Here is a 27,464-nt window from a genome sequence, read left to right as displayed (position 1 = left end):
CCACGCTGGCAAACGCCCGCTTCCTGATAACGGCAGAAAAAGAAACTTCGGGGAGCTGGCGCAGGGCCGGCTGGAGCGGCGGCGCCTGCATGGCGGCGGGCGCGCACGGTGACAGTCGAAAGTCAGGGAGTTACGAGGGAGGGCGAGGGGAGCCACCGAAGCGGCGGAGTTGCCGAGGCGAAATCCGCTTCCCTGCCGCCCTCCTCCCTCACATTCCACGGTCTTCGCGTGCGCCCTTCGCCGTGCCGTGCCGGCGTCGCCCGCTCCCAGAAGTTTCGTTTACTGCCGTTATTGTGAAGCGAGCGTTGGCCGGCGTTGGCAGTTTCGTGGCCCTCGCTCGCTATGCGCGCCGTGATATTTCACGACTCGCACTCAAGATTCTAGTGTCAGCCTCACTGGCGATGTTTGTTCGCACCACGTGCCCTTCTCCTCCACTTCGTCTCTCTTTCTTCCTCTAGCACTCCTAGGGGTGCCCGTTTGAGGGGAGCGTTCGCCGTCTCCGCTGATCTCCGTACTCCCAGGCAGCCGCACTGTAACCGTTATTTCGTTTCCCGCAACTGCACTATAATCGATACGTGTATACATGGAGTGCTATTGGAAAATTAATGGGAGTCTGAAAAGATCGCACTATATCCGGTCCTGCACTATAAGCGGTTACGTTATAAGTGGTCTATATTGTACTATGTAGCTACCCTGCACCTATTTTTGGCCGTAATTTTTTAAATAGAGGTGCTGTGTGTTCTGTATACCTAGAGAAAGATAATTCGGACAATTCTCTTTTCTGCAGCTTGATTACAAGATGTAGGTAAGGTGAATACGTATGACCCCATGTCTCCCATGCAATAGGTTAAATGACTATGAAAAATACTGAAGCAAATCATTCGTAATGTACATGCAGGAAAATGCTGACGGGGCACTGGTGGTAGATGACATGAGCACCAGGTGGTTAGTGGATATGATGCAAATCCCAGACTATTATGGCCTCCGAGACCTTCAGCGTGCCACAGGTGCTGCCTAATCTCGGAGGTCATGCTGAGGTGGGGTGCCGGTATTTGGCATTCTAGGTTCTGCATCATCTTTGGCAAGTGGTAATGGTGGCATTACCAATTTTGGTATCAAAAACATCTTTTTGTAGCACATTCACTCATATTTCAAATGTCAAACTTTGTGCAGAGGCTGTTCTATATCTATGCTATCTGAAACTACACTTTTTACACAATCCGAAATTTCATTGCAGTTTTCACAGCTTTTTTTTCCGAATAAGCCTTTTTGTTTGCTGAACAAATGCTTATAACGTTCCGAATGGCTAGCCTGACTTCTGTGCTTGGCTTTAAGTTTCCTTCTAACTGAATTGTTTTTCTAACCACTAGCTTGTTTTTGTTCTCTGTAGCTGTAGGTGGCAGGAAAAATGAATTGCTGCTCATTTTTTTTTTCCAACAGTCAAAGACTTCGGAAGCTACGAAAAATGATACAACCAGCAGTCAAACTGTGTCATCATTATCATCTCTCTTTGACGGTGCAAGAAGTGAATCTGGCTTCTCCATTGGTGAAAGTTTCAGTTCCGGTTTTGGATTTGGTCTTCGAGCAGCCATGCCGAGAATGCCATCGTTCAGGGTAAGTGGAGTCTTCACTACTGCACTGTCTTCGGTGCATCAAGTTGCTGGATACCAGCTTTGGTTTGCAGACGTTGAAATTTGAGCGATAAAGAAAGTTTGTGAAAGAGCATTTGATAGCATATAGGATCTACTAAACAATACAGCCAAACCTCGATTTAGTGAGGTCATGCTTTAATGAGGTCATAGAACAAAGTAAAGTTCTTGCCATGCCATGCCATAGAACAAAGTATTTCATTGCACTGAAAGCTTCGTTACGCTGAGATTTTTGTGTGTTGGCATCATTCTAAGCCGCATTATACGCTCCGAAACAAACATGTTGGAAAAAGCGCAGGCGGTGTTTTCTGCCCAGCAAAATGTGCTGCGCACATTTTGGGTGCTTGTCGCACCATTGCCACAGGCAACACTTGCATTAGCGAATTATGCTGTGGCATGAGGCGGCACAAACAGCAGAGGGGTTTGGCATAAATATAAAACACTGTAGCAAGGACTGTAGTTGTGTCCAGAAAACAAGTACGAGTGACTATTGCTGGGACTGCAGTTCAAAGGTGTCATCACTAGACATTTTTAACAGAGCATCCCCTGTGCTGAGCTCTGTTCACATATCATGTGCTCGGGTGACTGCAGAGAACTGTGTTGATTTAGCTTTTTTGACAAGCATGTCTTACAAAAGTGCCAGCAGAGCGCAGCAGCTGTATAACGACACAGAAACCGAGTAGATGCATCCTCGTGCTTTGCTCAGATACCTTCGTAGCAGAGCATGGGCTGGGTTCTACGTTTCGCTGCTGGTGTGAGCATGTGTGTGTGCGCTTGTGCGGTTGTGCTCTCACAAGTGGCTGTGTGCGAATTGTTAGGGTATGCCAGTCTGAGCAGAGCGGACCTTAAACTCTGCTAGAAATGTCAAATACGTACTGTATTAGCTAGGCCTAAAAAGCTCTGTCATGCCGAGTACTGGATTGAGACATTAGAGCGACCCACATGGTGCTCGTTGGGCAATTTTTAATGCATGTACTTTGCACTGTTACTTTCCTTTTGGGCCTGTCTGGAAACCATCTTTAAAGGGACCCTTAAATGATTTTGGGGATTGGGTACAAACGTACTAAGTTGGTAGGGTAGGTCTTTTTGATCAAAACAAGATTTAAGCGCTCTGCCGAAAGAGTAATTCATTACAAAGTTTCAAAAATGTGCATCGCTACCGATCACAGTGGCGCTGCCCTTTTGTGATTTAAGCTGGCCCTTCCCTTGCTATGTAGCATGAATGAATGATGTCATTTGGGCGAGCGATTCGATTGGCTATCCAGGCGATGTCATCAGGAATGCCAGAAACATGTCGCTTCATGAAGCTTATTTTTAATAGCATACATATGCATAGAAATTTGCACACTCTAAAGAATAAATACACAAGGGCAATAAATATATGTATACATTTCTTCAAACCAATCGCCCACTTCCGCCTAAGAATGTGGATCGTCTGCTGCAGCTGTGCCGATGGTAGCCGATGAAGCACGAAGGAGTTCTAAATGAATATAGGTGCAGCAATTTCTTCTTTGGCGGCAGGAACATGAATGTACCAGTGCTCGTCTTGCACTGCAGACGTATGCAGGGAGTAAACTGCAGTGACTGCACGCTGTAGAAGACTCGAGCGCTGCACATCAATGTAAACACCAACCTCCTTGATCAACACAGCGATCACCCACAGTTTTGAAAAGAAAGGCGACTTTAGCGGCAACTGCAGGTTCCGCATCTGTCAGAGAGCCAAGTTTTGTGTATAATTTTCCTAGAGTGATAGCAGAAAAGTATCCAGAAAAAAAGATCCAGAAAAAAAAAGAGCTGCAAAGGCAATTTAATGTGCCTTACAATGTTTCAAAATGTCCCCCAGAATGCCACCATACTGTGTTAGACTTTAGCGTAGTAGTAGCGTCTCTGCCTCCCACTCTAAATGTTTGGGCTCAATTCCCAATGTTGGCAACTTTTTTTTTTTTTTTTGCAGTTCCAGAGTAGAGGAAACGTTATAAATAGCCCATTTCACCACATTCACGATTTATAAGCAGCTCTAGCCCAACTGTGAGCTTTTTTTTTACCGTTGACGGCTACAGAGGAGCTTTACGAGCATGATATAGAGACAGTTGTAGGCTTGTATATTTACATTATCAGGCTATTATCAATCTTAAATAGCACTGTAAACAACTACTTTGTAGCTTGCACTTTGAATATGGGCCTCTTTTCTTGCTGCATGTAGCACAAGCCAGTGAACATTGCGTGTCAATATGCCGCGTCTCCATTCGCCATGCGAAGTTTATTGGGAAGGTTTGCTTCTTGTGGGCCCAGGGTTAAGAGAAAAACTACGTAGGAAAAAGATGCGGTAACACGTGGTTCAAATGAATAGGTAATAGGCAACACTTGCATCACCGCATGAAGGAGGCGGGACATAACGATGGCTGCACGACATAAAAGTTAAGGGGGACCACTGTGGCTTGAGGGGAGCGTAATGTTTAACCACTCGTAACTATCTTATTATAACGCACTGACACAAAACTCAAGTGAGAAAGCATTCCCTGAGAGATACCCTCTATGTCTAGGCATATAACAAAAACCGTTTCAAGGTCCCTTTAATGTGAATACACGCATACCAACATCATAAACTTCACTCGTCGAGCCCTGACGCGTGTTATTTCTGTGGGAAAATATAGTACATGGAGCAGCCCTAGCGTGTTAGGAATGTGTACATTTAAACTAAATCTATTAAAAAGCCTACGTAATTGAAATGTTTGTATTGAAAGCGTGGTGCTGTGTAAGCTAGAGAGGCATAGGTACTGCCACAACATGAGCCTATGCTGTCTGATGTTTGCAATGTATCAAAATTGAGCCCATATATCTTTAGGCTGTGCAGGCCATAGTAATGTTGGTTCCCACAGTTAATTATTCAAATGTGTAATTGCACAGGATGGCCATTATTATTCAGCCATTTGCTGGGCAACTGCATCCTTGTGAGCACATTAACTAAGTAGCAGACATGCTACCTAGCCATTCTGAAGCTTGGCTAGTCTTTTTGAAAGTGGCTTGTAGTGCTGATGATGTGCTGTTGTAATTGTTTTAGTTTTATGTTGTAGTATCTGGAGGTACTCAAAGGACACAGTTTGCCTGTTTCCCATGATACCAAGCCTGTAGGGTATCCTAGTGGAAAGCGTGAATTCAGTGAATTTGCTTTGTGTTTGCAGAGAATACGAAAACCACCATCACCACCACCCCTTGATGATGAAGATAGCAAAAAGCCCGATGATTCAGGTAAGCAAGAAGCATGCTTTCTAAATTAACATTTGATTTTTTATTGCTCCTTCGTCCACAGTAGCATCTCGATGGTGAAAGTCTCAGGGGACCAAGTAAAGTAACAAATTTTTATGTTATGGCAGCAGCAAAGCATTCATGTCAGAGGTGTGCGAAAATTTAATATTTCGAACGTGAATCGATTAGTTCATGCTATTTGATTAGAGAACACAACACAGTAGACTCCATGACAGATTCAGTTTAGCCAAATTTTGGGATATGAAAACAATGTGCAAATGTATAGTTAGTTTTCCACCGACCCAACGAAAAAAACAAACAAACAAACTAAGTGCATAATATGAATTGCAAATTCTGTTCAGCTGAACTTCAGCAGCTGCAAGTAACTCGTGCTCAGAGGTAGGCCTGTATCGGTAGACTTGGAGGAGGCGACTCTGCTAGTTACACGAGAAGGAAATGGTGTTTCTGTTGAGAAACAACTGTGCTAGCGTCTACAATGACGTGAAAACTTGCAGGGATGACATCATGAAAGCAATGTCTCCGTGTTCGCGGAAAAAGTATAACCATGTGCTCCTCTTTGTTCTGATAAAAATTGCTTTTCTTTTCCTAGAAACAGAGATGTAACTTCATGTGTTGGGTTGGCACATTGATGCTCCATCCTCAAATTCCATGTCATCTTGCATTATTCGAAATGAACTTTACCGGTGCCTTTTGTTGTCTGTGAGGGCTAAATGGTCTAGATAAAATTGGCATCAATTTTTCGAAATTTGATCATGAGAACATGATTAAATCACTTCCATAAAGTTCCGCATTCATCTGACTTGGTATCCAAGATGAGTATTTTCCGCAATCGCTTGCGAGGTAATTTTTGAAAGGATTGAAGGCAGTATGCAATGTACAAGGGGTTTCGAGAGGATGTGTGTTCTCTACAGCGCATTCGTCTAGCAGTGATTTATTTCTTGTAGAACTTGTTTGCACGAAGCGTCTTTTGCTAAAATAGAGAGCTATGCGCACAGGGTCTTTTTTGACGTCCGGTCCTCTGTATGCTCTTCCAGATTTGGAGTATGAGCAAATCTCGGATTCTGAGACGGATTCGCCGAGACCACGAAGGGTACCTCCACTTACTGAGGAGGAACAAAGCACTCAGGAGAGCGACAGTGACAAGGCAGATTCTGGTAATTTACTGTAGCCGTCTTAGCATATTTTCCACTATATCTTGATTTTATTTTACACCGTGTATTTGTCAAATGAAGTTTCTTTCAGGGATACCATCTTACCCACAAATTTATATTGTGGTTTCTTATGAACTCCAAATGCCACTTTCATGGAACCAGTATCAGAAAAACATGGCAACAATAGATTTTGGTAATATATAGGCAGGTTATAATGAAATTAAATTTATAGTTGTAGGGCACAGTTCTTTTTTATTTTGTTCTCGTGATAGTCTAAACATTCTTAAAGACATGTTCAATAAGGAGCTTGCTGTCGATGCGAAACAAACAACACCGCTAAGATTTATGAGTCTTAAATTAACTTCCTAGTACTATTTGAGCAGTTGTGATAATTCGTTCTCTTACAGACAACAAATGACGTGTTTGCTATAGTTAACTTTATTCTTATTTCTAAAATTCTTAGGAAGATTTTGTTGTGTTAGCAAACACAGTTAAGCCTCTATATAATGAAGTCAGTAAAATCGGTGGTTTACTGCGTTGTATTGAAATTCAATATTTTTTTGCGAACAAGTACGGCCGTCGATGGATTTTTTTTTACATGGAAGGGGCCCCAAATCTTTCCGAATTGTCGGGCAATTGGAAAAAGCAAATTTTGAATGAGAAAAAATAATTTTGTTGACTTTAAGGGTCAGCGACGAAAGATTAGGTTTCATGCCGTGTTGACAATACCGTATTTTTGTGCGTATGACCCGCACCAAAATTTCGACAGATTTATAAGTAGGGGTGTGCGAAAAGTGATTTCTGAGACCGAATCAAACACGAATCGAATAGTGCCAGAAGTGAATCGAATCAACTATCGAATAGTTTACGAATAATGAGGAGCCGTTATCACAACATAAAACGATGTTCACATCCTAGTGTTCTTTATATTAGCAAGTTTCTGTCATTACATAGCACGTAGTGAAGCATTGCTCATGAAAGGCACAAATGGAGCATTGACGATTTTAGCGCAAGTATGGCTACCTAAGTGACGTAGCCGCTCCACTACACAACTTCTCATGTTTTATGTCCATGATATGCCCAAATTTTATGTTTATTTGAGCGTAGTTGACATTTTTAAATATTCGAAATGTATTAAAAAATATTTGCATTTGCGAGTAGTGAATATTTGATTCAAAGATCGGATCAAATGGGACACTGTTCGAATCGGTATTTGAAAGCTTCGAATATTCACGCACCCCTTTTTATCAGTCAAGTGGAGGTGCGGGTTATACAGTGAAATCCACTTATAGCGATCCCAGGTATAACAATCTATTGGTTATAACAACCACATTTCAGTGCATTTACGATTTTACGACCCTTTCTATGGAAACTGCTTCCAGGTAAAATGAACATTTTTAAGTCGGCCTACTGCTACAAAGAACGCTTCGAAATTGGTCACGGTTTTTAAAAAAAACAGGGCATACGCGAAGTGCCAAAGCATGGAAGTGCAAACGATGATATGGCCTTCGAGATGAGCAATTTCAGAAGCCGCGAAGAAGGACATGCATTTTCAACGCCCCCATGGTCGAGGCGTGCCGCGTACAGCAGGGTGCGGGAGGTGGGTGGGCGCGTGCGTCGGTGGTGATATCTGATGCCACGACAGCGTCACTCTGCGCCAACACGCTTTTATTTACTGGGTGAATCAGCAAATCCAGTTTCTATTTTGCACAAAAGCAGTGCAGAAGCTGCAATTCTTGTCATTCATGACTGATTAGCACTCGCAGCGGTGAAGGCCTCGTGACTTCCTTCACAGCGTGGCCGCGGCATGCGTCATTTGGGACACGGTTTTCATTTGCAAGCGCACGTCCCCTTTATTTTTTTGTCACTGAGCTGGTCACCAACAGATCATCTGTCTATCGTGATGTAGCTGGTGCTCTTCGTCCTGGACAGCTTTGCACTGAGTCAAAACTAAACTATGTATGCTGCCATTTACACAATGGATGGCAAGCTTGCACTTCTATGGCTGACAGATGCACCAAGTCAAAATGAAACTACCATTTTCTGCAACAACTGCGGACGAAACCATGGTCGCCATCGACGCGATCATGAATGGCGACTGCGCAGTTTCGAAGGCACACGGCCGACACATGCACAGAGTCCAAACGAAATTACTGTTTGCCACAACCGCTGACTACGAAACTGCAGTTGCTACAGTAGAACCCTGTGATACGTTTTTCACGGGAACGTAAAAAAACAACAACGTAAGATCCGGGAAAAGCAAGAGCCGAGAAGTAGGAAAAATTGAGAAATGAGAGTAGTGTTGAACTGCACACAGTATTATTTTAATCCTTATGTGTGAAAAAAAGTCGTAGTTTCGCCCAAAAGCCGAAGCATCGATTGCGATAGCAAATTAGTAGTTTTATCGTGCGTATAAATTTGTAAACATTCGCTTATTAACTATATTAACAAGCATGGTGTCAGCGCCCACAGGCAAACATGAACACATCACACTCGAGCGCGGACACATGCTGTCAAATGCTGGCGTGAGGAAGCGCCGCTGCAGCAGCGAGCAAAGTGACCTTCGTGCTGTTGTCTATTGCTTCAACGCAAACTGAGCGCCGAGAACACACAGCACGCACAAAGCTAACAGTCGCCAACGCCTCTACACTGCCTAGACTCTGCCCCCAACACAGATCGCTTTCAAGATACGGCCCGCGCGCCGTCGCACAGTACGCAGTTGATGGTAGAGTACAACGCCGCTCGCTATCCCTTCCTTCCCCTCCCTCCTCGCTTGGCAACGGCCTTCAAAAGTGGGGTGGGGCGTGGCCACGATGCTCCGCCTTCTAAATGTCACCGTGGTGTGCAGTTGAAATTTTATTTTGGATGTTAATGTAGATGCCACAACTTCAGATTTTTGGCCTGTGACGCACTAAACGTTAGCCAATAGCGTTTGTCCTCAGCGAGCCGCAGGGCGCTTAGCCAGTGGACTGGTGGCGACACCCTGCGGCGGCACCTATGCGGCATAACTGACCGGTACCAATAGCAGCCACGTATGGAATGCACTTTATTACAAAATAAAGCGTCCAGAAAAGAGTGAGGAGCCGGCTTCTGTTTGAAAAGAGAGCGTTTCAGAGAAAGGTTACTTCGTGCTACGCTTGCGAGCTCCACACACCACGTACAACAGCAAAACTTGACTGAGATGTTCACAGCAGTATATGCTACCTGCAGCATATGCTACCCGCATATGCTACCAAGCCCGAGGGGTGGCTCGGGACCCCTTTAAAGAAAAACGGTAGCTCAATGAATTATTGCACTATTTACCTTATTCCATTGCGCACTTTTTTTTTCCCCTAGAAAATTCGTCTGAAAATTGCTTCCGTGGTGCAACCTGACACGAAATGAAAACCGCGTTTGCAACAGCCTACCATCAGAGCTAGTCTTAAGTTGAGCCAGCCTAGCCAGCATCATCGCCACTGCAATCACAAGATGGCAACCATAGATAGCGACAGAACAAGCTCACGCGTAGCATGTTGACGAGGATCCACTGCTGTTGTTCTGATTATGAAAGCACATTCAAACGACAAATTGGTTTACATGTTACGATGTTAGGCTAGCAGCAACAGGGTCTCGTCACATGTTCTTGGCATTGTGGAGAATTGCATGCGTCGCAGTATGAACTAGCGAAGTGGTTAGTTTATGCATGGGCTACCATCCTGTTTGCAATTGTTGCGGAGTTGATATCAAATGTGTTTTGGGCCGCACGGAGGACGAGGTGTTGTGGTTCTTCATAGACGGCAATAAAGTGCTGTCTGAGAGTGATGACGACTTAAGTAGATAAAGGTTCCATTCTGTGAAGGTAAAGTTCGATGGCTTTGTCTTTATTTTTTGCCAGAATTGGAGGTGTGCTACGTTTTTCTTGATAAATGATTGGGTGAACGTTCAGTTTCTTCTTTGTTCGGGAGCTCTAGTGTCATTTTTCTGTTAGTTATCTACTTTGAACCCATAAAGAGTGGGCATTGAAATCGTGGCAAATATTGCCATATGAATCAGTGGTGTGTGGTCGTGTTGGTTCCGTCTCTCGTTTAATTTAACCTGCCGGATAATTTGACCAATTTCATCTGTCCCGTCAGGGTTGAAATAACGAAAATAAACTGTATTGATGTCAGTACTTTTTTAGCCCTGTAATGCCCAAATGCACTTCCAGATCAAAGAAAATTTAAACAAATTGTTCACCTTTCTTTATGGCCATGGAGAGTACACTTGTGTAAAAAAAAGAAATGTTATCTGAATTAGAACTCTAGTTGTGCAGTCAATAATTAATTAGTAATTAGTTTGATATACTATCTGCAGCTCAAACTTCGCTCCACCATATCAGAAATGCAACTATGAGTTTTGCATTACATTTACTGCACTGAAGTGAGCATTTTCAGACATCAAACTCATCATAGCATAGCCATAGATGATACATTGGGCATTACAGTAAGAGTAGTATTGTTCCCATTTTAAAAAGATTTATAGGTGAAATGGTTGCAAACAGCTGCACAGATTTCAGAGGTTCTTTTACTTGGTGGTTTCTCATTGTCATTCAGCAGGTGCAATTGATACAGCATGGCATTGTAAGCTTTGAAAGTCAAGTAAGCTTGAGGTATAAAAAGATGGAAGTAAAAGTGATGTTAAAGAGGGAAAGAAAATGTTTACTTTATTTATTCTCCTTTCTAAGACAGCATTGCTTGCGTTCTTGTGACAGATTCAGAGTCGGAGTCTGAGGAGAGCTCGGAGTCTGAAAGCAGTTCAGAAGGGGAAGACGACGAAGCGTCTTCTTCATCGTCGGAGTCTGCAGAATCGGATTCCGAGTCTGAAGTCGAGAAGAACGAGAAGGCTGCCAGCAGTGATGAAGAGCTTATACCGTCCAAACCAATGGGAAAGGGATCCCGGATCCTTTTGGAGTTGTCTGCATCCGACATTTCGGAAGATGAAGAACCTTTATTGGACGCAGGCATTGCACAGCAAAGGTGAGAACAGAGTTTTATAGTGCACTTTGTAGATCCTTGTTTATAGCTGAAATCAGTCCTTTCTTGACAAGTTCTTGATTTGCATAGCTGCTAACTCTCCCGATTTTTTCATGAACCTTTCAAATTTGGGTGAAAATTCTGTTTGGTAAAAAGTTTAGCTCACCGGTCTATGACTGCAAGGCTTGGAAGTCTTCAAATGGTGAAAGGACACCAGAGGGGCAGTTCCTTTGGGAAAGTTTATTCAGACAAGTTCCTGTAGCAGGCAGGGCCAAAGTAGCTGAAAAAGCCACTGTGATCTAAAAACAGACGAATAAGCTTTTTTATCCAGGTTTTTTTTTTTTTTTTGTTATGACCATGCTGCGATTTTGCATGGTACGTTCAACATTTGTGCATTATAGATGTATTAAACTAAAGAAGTGGGACCTCGTGACGCAGCTTGGCGACACGCAAACTAACTTTTTTTTTTTCAGTATGCTGTTTTGAATGGAGCATTAAAAAATTTTGAATTTTGAACGATCGAAATAAACATGAGCTAGTGATGCAGCATACCGCGATCCAGGGGGGGGTGAATCTCTGCATGGCTTTCATTGGCTCTTTTAATGCAGATGCTCCGTCGATGCTAGTGCTGAAGCCTCCTTCAGTTACGGCCTTAGCAGGAGGGCGACACTTTAGTGTGCTTACTTCAGCAGTGTGCTGATGAACATAACTGTTTTCATCATTTCAGCATGGCAACTGCATGGTTGCCTCTTGCATTTTTTTTTTTTGCCTGCCCCCCCTCCACCTTTTCTTCCTAATGGGGCATATTCCTAAGCCTGATTTTTTACATGATTTTGTTGTTGACAGCACACTAGAAAAGGAGGATATTCTCAGCTTCTATTTCAGACTTTTGTCTTAGAATGTTTCTTCATGTGATAAAGGAACACCCGGGAATGGTGAAAAAAAAAAAAAAGAAAGAAGAATCTGACACTTGACCAAATCAACCATTCTAATCGCTGACTCCCTCCCGAAAGGGCTGAGTGGTCAACCAGAGCAGTGGGTGGCATTTCTCCTGCCGCCCACTGTAGGGAGAACCTGACCACCTCTGTAGTTTTCCCTTCATTGCCACATAAAGTTGTCCACGAGTTCAGTCCCTAACACTGACTGTGTTTCATTTTGGCCTGAAGAAAGCCATGTATAGGGTACAGAGATGATTAGCTGACTTTGTGTATTGTTTTCTTGACTTGTCTTCAAATCTTCAAAGAAATTTCATGAGATATCTATAGTTAAAGTAAAAGTAACGATGAACACAGTGGAATCTCGTTAATTTGAACCTGCTTAATTGAACTTTCGATTTATTCGAACAGATGCTGTGGTTCTGCCAAAATGATGCCTATTTCAATGTACAAAGATACAGTAGAACCCCGCTGTTACGTTTTTCACGGGACAGTAAAAAAAACGTAAGAGCCGGGAAACGCAAGAGCCAGGAAACAGGAAAAATTGAGAAATGGGAGTAGTGTTGAACTGCACACAATATTATTTTAATTCTTACGTGCGACAAAAAGTAGTTTCGCCCGACAGCCGAAGTATCGGTTGCGGTGAGCTATACAAAGTAAGAATAGTAGTTTTATCGTCTGTATAAACTTGTAAACATTCGGTTATTAACTAATTAACAAACATAGTGTCAGCGCCCACAGGCAAACATGAACACATCACACTCGATGAGCGCGGACACGCGCAGTTAAGCGCCGCTGCAGAAGCGAGCGAAGTGACCTTCGTGCTGTTGTCTATCGCTTCAACCCTAACTGAGCGCCGAGAACACGCAGCACGCACAAAGCCACGAGCCGCCGACGCACCTACACTGCGTAGAATCTACCCCCACGCAGATCGCTTTCAAGATAGGGCCCGCGGGAGCGCCGCCGCGCAGTATGATGCCAGAGCACAACGCTGCCCGCTACCCCCCCCCCCCCCCCCTCGCTCCCTCGCTGGTGCCTCGAGCGCAACGGAAGGAGGCGCGCTTCCTCTCTGCTTTTCCTTCGCGCGCGAGACGCAGTCGTCGGTTCCCCTCGCACGCTTTCACTCGCACATTCAGCATACGGCCGCGTGGCAACGTATGCTGTATGTGCGAGCTGTATGTGCGAGTGAAAGCGTGCGAGGGGAGCCGACGACTGCGTCTCGCGCGCGAAAGAAAGCATACGGCGCGCGGCGACAGCGTTATCGCCCTTGGACTTTATACGGAACATCTATGAGCCAAAACCAATTTTAGGGCCGCAACGCGTCATAGACATCATCTTTAGATAGCAAAAGCGGATATCAAAGGCCATACTTTTGCTGGCGGAAACCGAAAATACGTAATAAATGTCGCCCCCAGCACTTTGGGCGGCCAATGCCATCGTCAAGCAACCAAGCCAAGCGACATGAAAAGTCAAAATGGCCGCTCGGGCCGGCGCGGTGTGGCAGTTCGCAACGTATGATGCGGGAACGGTCCCACAGTTGCGACGTAACAGCGGGGTTACCAATGCATTGGGTTCTATGGGAGCTGTGCCGGGACCGGCCGAAAACGACGTAACAGCCGGGAAAACGCAGCACCTGGGAACGTAACAGCGGGGTTCTACTGTACATGGTAATTCAAACATGTAATTGTTTGTGATGGTTAATTCGAACATAGCACGGTGCCGACCGTGCTCTCAGCTATTTTCAGCAGCTGCGCTAACTTGCGCAGCAGTACGGTAGTGCACCGGCTATTCCTTCTGTCTCCCCTTGCAAGTACCCTATTTTGGCACTTATAACCAGCACCAAGAATTAAAAAAAAATTAATAGTAAAGTTGGGGAATGGGTTATATACGCAAATGTTTCCTTGAGGTGTCGTTTCATGGCAGTGAAAATTTTGTCTAGAAGTATCTTCACGGCAAAACATATTATGGTGCCGTAAAGCCACACTTCTAGAACTTGTCACTCATGTGTTAGGTCATTGCACATGAGCCTCCTAATGTAGCGCTGCAGGTAAGTCCTACATTCAGTGAACGTTCTGTGATTCGTACTCTGTTTAAATTCGACAAGTTTTCGGGGTCCTTCGAGTTCGAATCATAGAGATTCAACTGTATTAAGCTGCGCTGTATTAGTAAGTCACGTTTCTACAGTATCAAACCAGCTACTGTTACCATAAGAGAAGGTTTTGATAAACCAGAAAAGGATGCAAAAGCAATAGATGGGTGACGACTATGCTCTGCTCGTTGTCAGATGTGGTCTCTGATGTAGTGGTCTCTGGTGTAATTATTGTTTATGGGGAACAAGGACTACATCACATTCTAATGGAGCCAAAAACTCAACCTAAGAAGTTATGCCATTTTTTTTTTTCTGCACCAAAACGACCAAAATGAAAGAAAACACATTGAAAAGCATGATGTCACGCTGATGTACTAGTGTTGGGGTTTTGGCACAAAGTTGTGTAAGTGGCCCTTTAAGAGTAAACATTAAATTAGAATTTTCTAATGCTCCTTGCAGTACGGAACCACAAGAGCAGCGAACGACAGCTGCTGTAGAGGCTTCGCCTTCGTCTGTAGTCGAAGAAGACATGAAAAACGAAACATCCGATCTTGAAGACATTGAGCTCCCGCCCACTCCTTTGTTTGACGAACGGGAAGAAGAGGACGAAGAGCCAGTATTATCGCCTCGACAGGTTGAGCGAGATGACAAAGACACTGCCGAGGAAGCCAAGGTGGCTGCAGGCGTTGTTGAAGAGGCGCCAGCCGAAGATGTCAAGAGCAGCAGTCCCAAAGAGGAACCTCCTTGCAACTTGGAGTACGAAGCGTCCGAAGCACTCATGGCCCTCGCCTCTAGCTTTGCCCCTTCTGACACCGCCGATGCAAAGACAGACGTGGCAAAGAAGCCTGTGTCCCCGCCACCGGTGAAAGTGGAGAAGGAAAAGGAAGAACAGCCCCTCCTCGTCAATGGCGATGCTGTGAAGGCAGTGCCAGTGAAGAAGAACGACGTCGTCCAAGGAATGGAGCAGATGGATGAGGCTGAAGATTCCACATCCACCTACCTCATTTCGGACCACTGCTACTGCCTGCCCCAGCAAGCCACTGAAGCCAAGGCAGAAGCAGCCGTTGGTGACCATGTGTACGCTTCGGCGCCTCCGCCGGTTCCCCCTCCTGCAGCCCCAGCGGCTACAACAACTCCCACGGAACAGCGGTTGTCAACGCCACCTCCAGCTGTGCCACCCCTACCCACGAAAACGAAGCCGAGGAAGAAGCGGAAAACCAAAGACGAGTCCATCTGCGATCAGCTCATGTTTGACATGCCCCTTGAGCCAATTGCCAAGCTCTCTCGGGAGGTGGCGTTTGCTCGACGCAATGTGGTGGAGGAGATGAACATCCTCTATGAGTTCCTCCGGACAGGAGTGGACCTGGAGGACGTTCAGTACCTCAAGCGCAGCTACGATGCCATGCTACAGGATGAGGTGCAAGGATACTGGCTCAATGACACGCACTGGGTCGACCATCCGCATATCCTTTGCTGCAGAAATGCCAATTCGAGAGTAATGTTGGCAAGGCTTTCATTTTCAGTACAGTGGTACCTAGTAGGAAATGCAGGCAGTTATGCCCTATATCAAACAGCTGCAACTCTGTGAAGGTTACTGACAAAGGTTTGATTGATTGACTGATTGATTGATTGGGTCTAAGGTCTTCAAGCAACACACAGGCTATGAGAGACACCATTGTGGAGGGCTTCATATTAACTTTTGCCATCTCTGGTGCCAACTCTGCCTGTAAGCACTTGTTTGTTGGTGTTGGCCTGAGCAGGCTTTAGTTCATCGTTGTCCGCATCGAACATATTCAAGCACACGTGTGGGTATGGAGTGATGGAAGAAGTAAATAAACATTAAAATGACTGAGTGGTGGAACAAGCATATAAACATTAAAATGACACTTTGAAGTACTCATACTATTCTCGCTTTTTATATTTCATTTTAATAAACAAAGCATTCATGCAACATTGAAAAGGTATGGTGAGTTGCTTGAGCTTCACATTAGATACACAGTGGATAGAAGACAAGAACACAGAGCCACAGAAGTACCGTATTTATTCGATTATAAGGTGACCATGATTATAAGGCGAAGGTGCTGTTGATGGACCCACGAAAAGGAACTTTAAGTATGTACTATACTTATACTTATAAGGCGATACAGAGTAGCCGACATATTATGCAGAATGGGTGGGAATTGCTTGAAATACTGAATAACTGGAAGTCCCTCCTTCTCTTCTCTCTAGGAGATAATGAAACTGGATTGATGAAAACATTCCCTTGAAGTATGGCTTTACAGAAGCATGCACCATGCAAATTTCACCTTAAGGTGAAATTTGCACCACTTTACTGTTCAATTCTTCGAATCCTCGGTGCGGGTTATACGCGAAAAAATTTTGTGCTGCTTACCTGACGAGGTTTATTAGTTGCTATAATTTGCACTGCTGTAAAATATGTGGATAGCCGGAAATGTGGTGCTGCTGCCGCATAATGAAACAGTAATTGTTGAATCTATTAGCCTTGCATATAACGGGGGGGGATGATTTCAAGGCTACAGATTGTGCGAAAAGAAAGGTTGCCTTATATTCGAATGATACGGTACGTAGCACACATGCTGTTTTGGGTACATCTGTTCTTTATCGTCCTTGCACAATTAAATGCAATATATAATTGTATCATTCAAAGCCCATTGGCTATGGTGTTCTGTTGCTGGGCGCAAGGTCGTAGGCCTGATTTCCAGCGGCTATGCCAGATTCCTATTAGGATGGAAGAAATGCAAAAATTCTCCTGTACCTAAATGCACAGAACACATGACCTTGAGCTTGTAACATTTGGAACTGTTGTACTTCAGGGCCTGGAATGTGTAGATATGTCACTTTTATTTTAAACATGTGGACAGGCAGTCTTATCTGCAGCTTAATGTGAAGCTTAAGATCAGCTTCCAGAGCATTATCACAGCTGCATGTGCCCTTAACGAATCCGTGCACCAACCAACATACCGAACCCGAGCAAGAAGAAGAAGAAGGACGAGGCCAGAGTGCACGTGACGGGCTGTGCCCGCAGCGAGGGTTACTACAAAATGGACGTCAAGGAGAAGGCACGCTTCAAGCAGTCTGGCAGCGCTGTGCCTCAGCTGGAGACACAGGTAAGCCTTCCATGCATGATGAAATGCTTGTAGTTGACTTACATGATTTGACCTTGTCTAAACCAATTTTCCCTTTTGATTTGTATTCGTGGTTGTTACCCTGACTGGTGCCCCTAGCAACACAGAAAGCAGGATCAATGTAGGCACAACTTCATAGTGGTCATGGTGGCCTTACATTATGAAATGTTGGTTCATTGTTACACCACGTTGATGCTACCTTGGACAAAGCTGGCCCAACATTGGATTTGCTTATGTTGCTACTTGTGACATCTATAGTGTTGTGTGAATATTCGAATTTTTTAATAGTAGCTTCGAGTATTACGCTATTCGATATTCACTTCGAGAGTAGTTGTAATATTCGTGCTTTTCGAAGTGTTGGCCAACGGCCACAAGTTTGTTCACTGTCTAATAATCAGGGCCCGTATTCACAAAAAGCTCTTAGCTGATGCTGGGCATATCATTAGCGAAGGCGGCCAGCTAACAGCAGAAGATCACTTACGAACGAAAATCTTTGTGAAGTCGGCCCCAGATCCCCTGGCAGCCATAGATCTGCTGGCAGCCGAAGCCACCACTGTGACAGTGCTAGGCCTAGCTACTTTGACGTACGCTACCAAGTTTCTTGCTGTTGAGTGCTGTTTTTTTCATTGAAATAGTTTGCCGTTGTTGGCGAACTGAAATGGCGCCGACTCCGCCTTTGTGGTCCTCACCAATGGATTCGCAGCTGGGAAAGCGTGGAGCGTTGCGTAATGCCAGTTCCCGAAAGTCAGCTTCGCCTCAATGCAGCAGTGTTACGCGGTGAAGCTTATCAGCAGTGGCAAGGGGCAATTATCATGGGACACAGTATGTGTTCCTTAATTATACATGTGTGCACCCACCGTCTCTTATCTCAGCATGAGCACCGATAGGCCTACCGTGTACTGGCAGGCCTTTAAAGGTATTTTGGATGTGCCTGTGGCGATTTGAGCCCTTGGTAGCAGTAAAAGGCATGCATTCATGCTTTCGGACTGCCCGATTTTTCAGACGTTTTCGCATCTCCTAGGGAATCTGAAAAATCAGATGTGGACTGTATATTAATTCTAGTCATTTCATCAACTTTGTTTAACAACGGGCAGAAGAAACCGAGCAGAGAGCTCCAGATACCCTGGTATACGCCAGCGTCATCTTTGCCAATCTTGGTGCCCTGGTTGCCAGTGCTCTTTTCTCACCACCAGCCATGTCTAGACACTAAGTTAGAAAACACAGTTTCGGACCTTAAAAAATTTCTCATAACCTTCATACAGTAAAATCTCGGTGATACGAATCTCGTGGGGTCGCGTGAAATATTCGTATCACCCAAAATTTGTATCATCAAAACATACACAAAATCAGGAAAAAATGAATTTATTTTTAGCAGGGAAATTACCTAATAGTGGAACCCCGTTGATATGAGGTCTGTTAGAAAAGTATCCAACCGTAGTTTTTTTTTTTTGCGAACACCTGATGGATATGAAACAAGCGCGCTTGCATCAGCCGACCTTGAACCTTCGTGCGCATGCGCGAATTTTTTCCCGCCTGCCGATAGCGTCAGTCGCTGGGACGCATCGTTTGAGTGAGGTAGTGCGCAGTGCTCTCGTTTGTTTTTTTATTGCAAGGAAAATGACGGAGCGACTGCAGCAGCGCTAGTGCATCAAATTTTGCCAGAAACTGGGCGACAGCCAAGTGGAAACCATTCGGAAGATTCAGACGGCTTTTGGTGACGATGCTATGAGCAGCACACAGATTAAGGAGTGGTACAACCGGTTTAAAGACGGCCGCACATCAGTGGAGAGCGAGCCACACTCGGCCGAAATGACCAGGTCATTGCCGAAGTGAAAGCTGTGCTGATGCGGGGACTGTTGTGTGACTATCCGAGAAATTGCAGAAGAGGTGGGCATCGGCACTTTTTCTGCACATTCCATTATGACTGAAGATTTGGCCATGAAGAGAATTTGCAGCGAAATTCGTGCCAAAGCTGCTCACGATGGAGCAAAAGCAACTTCATGTTGAAGTCTCGCAGGACATGCTGGATTCCACTAACAGTGACCCCGACTTCATGAACACCATAATCACTGGTGACAAGTCTTGGGTGTACGGATATGACCCGGAAACCAAATATGGAAGCATTCCACGTCACCAAAACCAAACAAGGCCCGCGAAGTGCGCAGCAACGTCAAAGTGATGCTGAATGTTTTCTTTGACTCCCGCGGTGTGGTACACCACGAGTACGCACCACAGGGTCAAACAATCGCCAAAGAGTACTACAGGGATGTCCTCCGTCGCCTACGTGATGCTGTGCGGAAGACCGGAGTTGTGGTCAACAGGAAATTGGCGCATGCATCACGACAATGCTCCTGCACATTCCTCACACTTAATTCAGACTTTTTTGGCAAAAACCAGACTCCTGTAGTTCAACAGGCTCCTTACTCTCTTAATATGGCCCCCTGCGACTTCTGGCTGTTTCCCAAAATCAAGAGGCCATTGAAAGGAGTGTGATTTCAGACGAGAGAACATTATGGCTGCAACGACAGCTGAGCTAAACTCCATTCCGAATGCTTCCAACAATGGCAGCACCGCTGGGAGAAGTGTGTGGAGTCGCAAGGAGACTACTTTCGAGGGTGATTAAGTTTCCAAGACTCCAGTTACGCCAGTTTTTTTTATTCGGCCAAAGGCCGGATACTGTTCTAACAGACCTCGTACGTACCTCGTTGCTGCGCTTTCCCGGCTACTATGTCGCGCTTTTGCGGTCCCAACCTAAATCCTACATTGACTTTCATGTATCAAGTTCCCCTTGATACGTCGCCAATCTGTAATTTTCCTGCATCTTACGTTGCGTTTGAATGTGGCGGTCACGTAAATTTAGCAGTGCAGCCAGCTAGTACATTGCAACAAGTGACCGGTGCGTTGCAACAAGCGACCGAAATGTTGCTGATGCGGCACGGCCGCGCGGGCGCCGTATCTTGAAAGCGATCTGCGACGTGTGCAAAGTGCGCGCTCGCGCGGGCCTCATCTTCTAAATGATCTGCGATGTTGACAATATGTGCCTAGTGCCGGTAGCTTCGTATGCGCTGTGCTTTCAACATTTAGTTCGCTTTGAAGCGAGAGACAGCGCGAAGGTCAATTTGCTCGCTGCTGTTGCGCTTCTTGACTGTAGCGTTTAGACAGTGAGTGTCCACGGTCATCGAGCGAGATGGGTTCCTGTTTACTTGTGCGTGCGTGACGCCGTGCTTGTTTAGTTAGTAAGCGATTGTTTACAAGTTTATACGGCTGATAAAAGTATGATCCTTAGTTTGTACATCTGTCTACTAATTTATTATCACAATCGTTGCTTCACCTTTCGCTAGCTTGGCCGCCGCCGCCGCTGTTGCTCATGCGATCATATGATTCGCAGCAGCACGGCAACGCGTTCGTAACAGCTGATGTTTTTCGTATTAAGAGCAATGTATTTCGGCCGAGGAATGTTACGAATTAGTATCACACTGAAATTCGTACCACCCGTGATCGTATCACCGGGGTTTTACTGTAATTGCTCAGAAACTTTTATTTGCGAGAAAACTCATAAACACCGTTTCAAAACATTTAAATGCTGTTGCGAAGTCCGAGGGTCTGAGCGGCCATGAAGCGTCCATGGATGGTGCCGTGCCAGGTGCCGGGAGAAGGAGAGGCCCAGAGCCACGTCGAAGAGATGGAAAAAGGGTTTCATATACAAATTTACATGATCCGGTTTTCATAACTATGATATTCCGAAAGAAAGCGATAAGATGAGTGAATGACATCCACATTTTGGAATACAGTCATACTTGATTTAATTGCGGCCTCATTTCCACTAATTAGTCCACTTAATCATTGCACGTATCTAATAATGATCTTGCATGCCACTTTGTGGCCAAGATTTTTGAACGGCAACTATTCGATATTCGATTCGAAGATATTCGGCCAAAATCACTATTCGCTTCGAATTTGCTTCACTCAAAATTCACTATTCGCACAACCCTAGACATCTGCATTCCAGAGTGTCACCAAGCTTGCTTGTTTAAAATTGAATGGTCCAATGGTCCAATGCCAGTTTAATTTAATGCAGGAGCAAAGACTGATTTCTTTGCAAGTTTTGTGGTGCCACTATGATGTTAGGGGGCTGTTATTGGTTAGCAGGCTGAGTGTAGGTTATGGTTGGGGAGCACTCAGCGTATTTCTTTTCTGCTCTTGAGCTTCATTAAGCAATATATGACAGCAGGGTGGAGGAAGTATTAAGGATAAAAGACTGGTTAGATACTGAAAGGATGTGGGTGATGAAGATGTTTTCACACTTGTCAAACACACCTTTACAATGCACCATAACACACACCTTGACAAATGCACCTTAACAAACACACTACCACTTGACAAACTGCCACCTGACAAAGCACTTGATGAGCTACAGGCTCTGGATAATCTGGATAGAAAAGAAAAAAACACGGAGTGGCTGGCCTCCACGCTCAAGTTTGTGTTGGGCTTAAGCATAGCAACAAAGAGGCAAAAGACTGCAGGCATGGCACTGGCTGAAATGGGTGTCGTGGTTATTAGGAAGTGTACAGAACGAGTATGGAATGTTAAGTGCTCGATTGTCGTTTCTATTTGCACTTATTACAATACTTCATTGCTTATCCTTTTCATATTCACTTTCTGAACTGTTTGTTCCTTGTCAAGCTTCAAGCTGAAGAATTCACCTTCCAACCTCAGTTCATTCTTTTTTAAGTTGCTTTGACAGTGCTTTTTCATAATAATGAGCCATAAATGTTTTATTGGACTTGCTATCCTTCAGTGACATTACCACCCATCTTTTTAAAAATGCTTTTTGCTTTAAAGCTTTTTCTTGTGAGAGAACTAGCATTTATAGTATTCACCTACAACTTAATGTAGCTTGTGTGTTCCTTCAATTGTGGTATCAAACATTTACGGTTAGTGAATGTTTGTGAACGCCTACTATTTGTACTTACTACTGATGCATTGTTTGTGATGCAGGACCCAGCGAGCAAAGCTCGTCTTGCTGCCCAGTCAAGCAGGGAAGCACGGTCAAACCAGAGGAGGTTACTGACATCTTTTGGAGAAGCCGAAGTGATTAGCGACTTGCTCAAATTCAACCAGCTGAAGGTAAGTTGGCTTGGTCATGAGCAATATGCACTGGCTAAGGAAGAGGTGGCCCTGTCTGGTTGCCTTATGTTGGCCTAGTAATGACATCAAAACTTTTCATTACATTTTGTTTAACCTCCTAATTCTTTTGGTACCCAATGGGGTACCTTGCTCTTAATCTTTTTCAAGGATTAATTCAGAAAGAGTTGCATAAATTATTCATACCGTATATAAAGTCAGATGCATGCGGAACTGTATAGAAATGGTTTAAGCACATTATTGGCGTCAGCTTTTGTGAATGTTCCCAACGATTTGGTCTAAACTGTTGTGCTGTTGCAGCCCTCGAAAATCACCAGTGACGTGCCTTTTGAATACCGTGAGTTGACAGGAAAATGTAAGATGCATCTACCCCATCCAATCTACCACACGGTGTGACATCATTATATTTGTGTTTAGGCCAACAAAAACAGTTTTTAATGCAAGGATCATGAGGAGATGGCTACCTTCTCAACTTACATGGCGATCCTGCCTTCAGCATCTAACCGGTATATTAAAAAAAATGGGTTTTACATGTCGGTAACAAAGCAGTAGGTAATAAGAATAGAAGTCAAAAGCAATTATTTCCCTTAGCAGTCTTTGGCTCCGAGGAGGTTAAATGCCTGTTTGAGTGAAATCTCACTTTGGCTGATTGGTTATACAGTGGAACCTCGTTGATACGATCTTCGCGGGAACCAGAAAATAAAACGTATCATTCAAAAATTGTATCATCCAAAGCAAGCCCCAATATGTAAGAAAACAGGCTTACTTGGTGACAAACTTGATAGCAAAGTTTCCTGTAGCGTCGAGTGATACTGCTCCGCATAACATGCCTGTTATGCAAAGCAGCATCACAACACCACACGAACCGCAGCCAACACACTTTTATTCAGCAACTTTAAAATAGCTTGACAGTTTTCGCTGAATTTTTTTTTTTTGAAGTCCGTAAACAAGTCGAAGTGTGTAAACAAGTTCTTTTGAAAGATAAAAAAAAAAATGAAGCCGCCGGTTCCTCACTCAACTGCGCATTTGCGATGAAGCTGCGATGAGTATGTAACACTGCGAGTGCGTTGCCAATAGTTATAAGCACCGGTTGCCGCAGCTGTCACCACCTCCTTCGGTGCCGTCATCTTGGTCGTCATCACAGCCGTCTTCTGTGTTTTTTTTTTTTTTACGGTAAACAAACAAGCGCGAGCGAAAGGTGACGTAAGCAGACGATACTGTGAGTGGGAAACGGCCAGTCTAAAGGCGCACGCTCCTTTCCTTCTTTAATGAGTGAGCACGCGCCTCTAGACCGGCCGTGCCCGCGCTCATATCACTGAAGGGGGCAGCTTTCATTGGTCAGCTACGCCCGCGGCTCGTTTGCCACAGGGCCACGTGGCAATTTAAGTCAGTCCAGGACTGATCCCTCCCATGGCACGAAAAACCTGCTTCGGGGCAGCTTTTGTGGCGTGCTCATTTTGCCACCGCTGGCACGCAGTGTGTGTTTTTTCGCTAGTGTCGCTGGCCCTTAACATGTCGTTAGTGGGTCGTTGGAATGTAATTTAATCTAGTACACTTGAATATAAAGCTACGAGTTTCAGAAATAACAGTTTGCAGCCGTATCATCCAATTTCAGGTGGTCATATCAAAACGCGACCATATCAACCGCATGAAAATACATTGCCCCTATGGGGACATTGGCCGGGAAACGAGAGAAAAACATATCATCCGGAAAAACGTATTACGCAGAATCGTATCAACGAGGTTCCACTGTACTAGTGAATAGTGTATACCAGGGGTTCTCAAGCATGTTCGTTCCAGGGAACCCTGCTAAGCTCCATGAAGCGCCAAGGAACCCCCCCCCCCCCATTTAACCGAATTAAAATGTCCTAATTAAACGAATGTCGAATTACCCAAGGTATCAAGAAAACAATAAATGAATGCTTACTACGTCAACAGGCTTTTATTTACTGAATGAATTAGCAAATCTTGTTTCAATTTTGCACAAGAGCAGTGTGGCACCCGCCGCGGTGGCTCAGTTAGCAAAGGCGTTTCGTGGCTGAGCACGAGGTCACGGGATCGAATCCCGGCTGCGGCGGCCGCATTTCGATGGAGGCGAATTGCAAAAACTTTTGCCCGTGTACGTGCTTGCGTTGTAGTGCATGTTAAAGAACCGCAGGTGGTCAAAATTAATCCGGAGCCCTCCACTACGGCGTACCTCACAGTCAGAACTGGTTTTGGCACGTAAAACCCTAGAAAGAAGAAGAGCAGTGCGGAAGCTGAAGTTCTCGTCATCTCATGACTTATTTGAGCTAGCAGCGGCGAAGGCCTCGCGACATCCTTCGCAGCGCGGCCGCGGCGCGCGTCTTCATCTGAGACACGCTTTTCACTACCGCGCGCACATCCCGATTATTTTTTCGCTAGTGAGCTGGTCGCCAACAAATTGCCCGCCCATCGCGATGTAGCCGGTGCTCTTCATCTTCGACAGCTTTGCACTGAGTCAAAGCGAAACTACTGCTTACCTCAACCGCTGCAGAGAAAACCGCGGCCGTTATCGACGAGATCATGGTCGGCGACCTTGCGGTTCAGAAGGCAGGCGGCCGACGCCATAGCCGACGCACTCACCAAGTCAAAACGAAACTACCGTTTGCTGCAACAAGTGCGCACAAAACCGCGGTCGCTATCGACGCGATCATGGATGGCGACTACGCAGCTGCGAAAGGCACGCAGCCCACGCGCGCACCGTCACAACGAAACTACTATTTACCGCAACCGCTGCTGCGGACGAAACTGTGCTGGTTATCGACGCGATCATAGATCGCGATTACGCACTTATGAAGGCACGCGGCTAGCCGCCAACGCGGTGTTACGCGCGGCGATTAACGCAAGAATAAAGGCTTTGAGGACACAATTAGGAACGAAGAGTTCCAGCGTTGCTGTCAGTCACGTATAGCGTACGATTGCCGCTGAGGACCATACCAATGAGGACTGCATCGCTTCGTTTTTGGACGCTAGCGCCGTTTTAGCTCTTTTGCGGCGCGCACTTGTGGTGCTCCGCGCATCAGTTTTTTTTTTATTCCTCCGAAGTATAACATCAGTGCGCACGTACGCTATCGGCACCTACCCTATCTACAAATGGGAGAAATGCGCATGGTGGTAAGTTAGAGCCTCCGAGATTCAAGTGCGAAAGCTTAGGCGCGCTGCCCATGGCTGCCCGTTTTCGGAGATTGGGTGGCTACAAGCTGCTTGCGGATTTATTGCGCAGTTCGCGCGTTGCCGTTACGCACTGTGGTGTGCTTTTTGACACTCGGGCATAGGTAATTGAGGTTCTGTGGATCAAGCGCACCTCGTGCTCGCCGTTTTCGCCACTTGGCGAGCGCGGGACCACGGAAAATTTATCAGTGGCTCGCGGAACCCCGTGCAGGGGCCTGCGGAACCCCCGGGTTCCGCGGAACCCACTTTGAGAACCCATGGTGTATACAGTTGAACCCACTTATAGCTATCCCAGATGTGTGTTTTTTCGCTAGTGTCGCTGGCCCTTAACATGTCGTTGTGGGTCGTTGGAATGTAATTTAATCTAGTACACTTGAATATAAAGCTACGAGTTTCAGAAATAACAGTTTGCAGCCGTATCATCCAATTTCAGGTGGTCATATCAAAACGCGACCATATCAACCGCATGAAAATACATTGCCCCTATGGGGACATTGGCCGGGAAACGAGAGAAAAACATATCATCCGGAAAAACGTATTACGCAGAATCGTATCAACGAGGTTCCACTGTACTAGTGAATAGTGTATACAGTTGAACCCACTTATAGCTATCCCAGATAAAACAATCTATCGGTTATAACGACCACATTTCACGGCATTTACGATTTTGCGACCCTGCCTTTTGAAGCTGCTTCCAGATATAATGAACATTTTCAGCAGCGATGTGCTTTTACTACGAACAAATTCGTTTCTCTATGACGAACACATCAAACCTGGTCGCTGTAAAAGGAGGGCGCACGCGACATTCCAAAGCATGGAAGCCCGACCAAACTAGGCGCACGGCAGCACACCCCCACGCTCCAGTTAGACCGCGGAGATGAGGGAGCGCCACGCTCGGATTTCAAAAGCCATGAGGAAAGTCACTAGGGTAAACAGTCGTTTTAAGGCATGTGTCTAGCATGCTTCAGGGCAAAGCAGTGCAGCATACGGTGGGCGTGACTTTCGATCTCGGAGGCCACGATGACGGCATCCTAGTGCGAAGTTATCTGTGTGGCACCAATCTCGGAAGCTACAACTGTGGCACTCTCGTTTTTGTGCCGTTCTCCGTGCGGCACTGCATGCAGTGCGTTACGTACTATCGTGCTCACTACAGTGCGAAAACGCGTGCCAAGGCGGCCGCGCGTTGTTTGAGGATCAATGTTAACTAACGGCCGCTCAAGCATTGCTATCGACATTCGCGCGGCCCAAGTCGGCGCGAACGCGGCACGACGCGCTGATGCCACGTAAAGTTGCAGAGAGTCGGCGATTACGGTTTGTCGACACTTCATTTAGGTACGTTATTGTTGATATTGGCTCGCGATAGCGTTTAACCGATGGCAATGGCATTCAACCGTCGACGGCGTTCAGCTGTAAATGGTGGCTGCACCATTTTACTCTGTTTGCGGAGACCAAACAGTGCAGTGCCGCCATGCACCGGTTTGCTTCCGCATATACTGTTGCACCATTTTCGAATGCAGAGCTAAAGCCAAGTTGAGACCTGCTAACTTTGCACCCCAAGACATTAGTAGAGCATGATTGCACAGAGTTTGCAAAGTTTGCACACTTGCAACGGCGACAACCAAAATGGTGAAGCTTTCTCTCTCTCTCTCTCGGTGTTTTTTTTTTTCTTGTACCATAATGGCCAGAAGGCAGTTGTGCCAAAGACCACGATATAGGACAAAGGTGCACTTTCTCACACACACACAAAAAAAAAGACATTTACCTATATTTAAAATTTTACGGCAATCCACCTAGCCCAGTTATCTGTTCTTTTGCAGTTTTATGGGAGACTGACGGGGAACAACGAAAGTTCTTTTGTGCTGGAAATTAAGTTGAAGTAGCACGCATTTGCTTCAGCAA

At 45.3% G+C, this 27,464-nt stretch overlaps 1 protein-coding gene across 2 annotated transcripts in view; it reads left to right on the top strand.

Annotated features, from left to right (window-relative positions):
- The window catches only part of LOC119445827 (histone-lysine N-methyltransferase SETD1), a 53,401-nt gene that overhangs the window by 14,461 nt on the left and 11,476 nt on the right, over positions 1-27,464 (top strand). For both annotated transcript variants that reach the window (XM_049663665.1, XM_037710120.2), the window contains 7 exons: positions 1,441-1,614; positions 4,832-4,898; positions 5,951-6,070; positions 10,797-11,061; positions 14,542-15,545; positions 17,053-17,210; positions 22,227-22,355. In XM_049663665.1, coding sequence (XP_049519622.1) covers positions 1,441-1,614; positions 4,832-4,898; positions 5,951-6,070; positions 10,797-11,061; positions 14,542-15,545; positions 17,053-17,210; positions 22,227-22,355 — 1,917 coding nt within the window. The remainder of the gene's footprint in view (positions 1-1,440; positions 1,615-4,831; positions 4,899-5,950; positions 6,071-10,796; positions 11,062-14,541; positions 15,546-17,052; positions 17,211-22,226; positions 22,356-27,464) is intronic.

The sequence above is a fragment of the Dermacentor silvarum genome, chromosome 3, assembly GCF_013339745.2.
Source record: "Dermacentor silvarum isolate Dsil-2018 chromosome 3, BIME_Dsil_1.4, whole genome shotgun sequence".
NCBI lineage: Eukaryota > Metazoa > Arthropoda > Arachnida > Ixodida > Ixodidae > Dermacentor > Dermacentor silvarum.
Note: the sequence above shows the minus strand (reverse complement) of the source record. Positions and strands in the feature narration are given on the sequence as shown.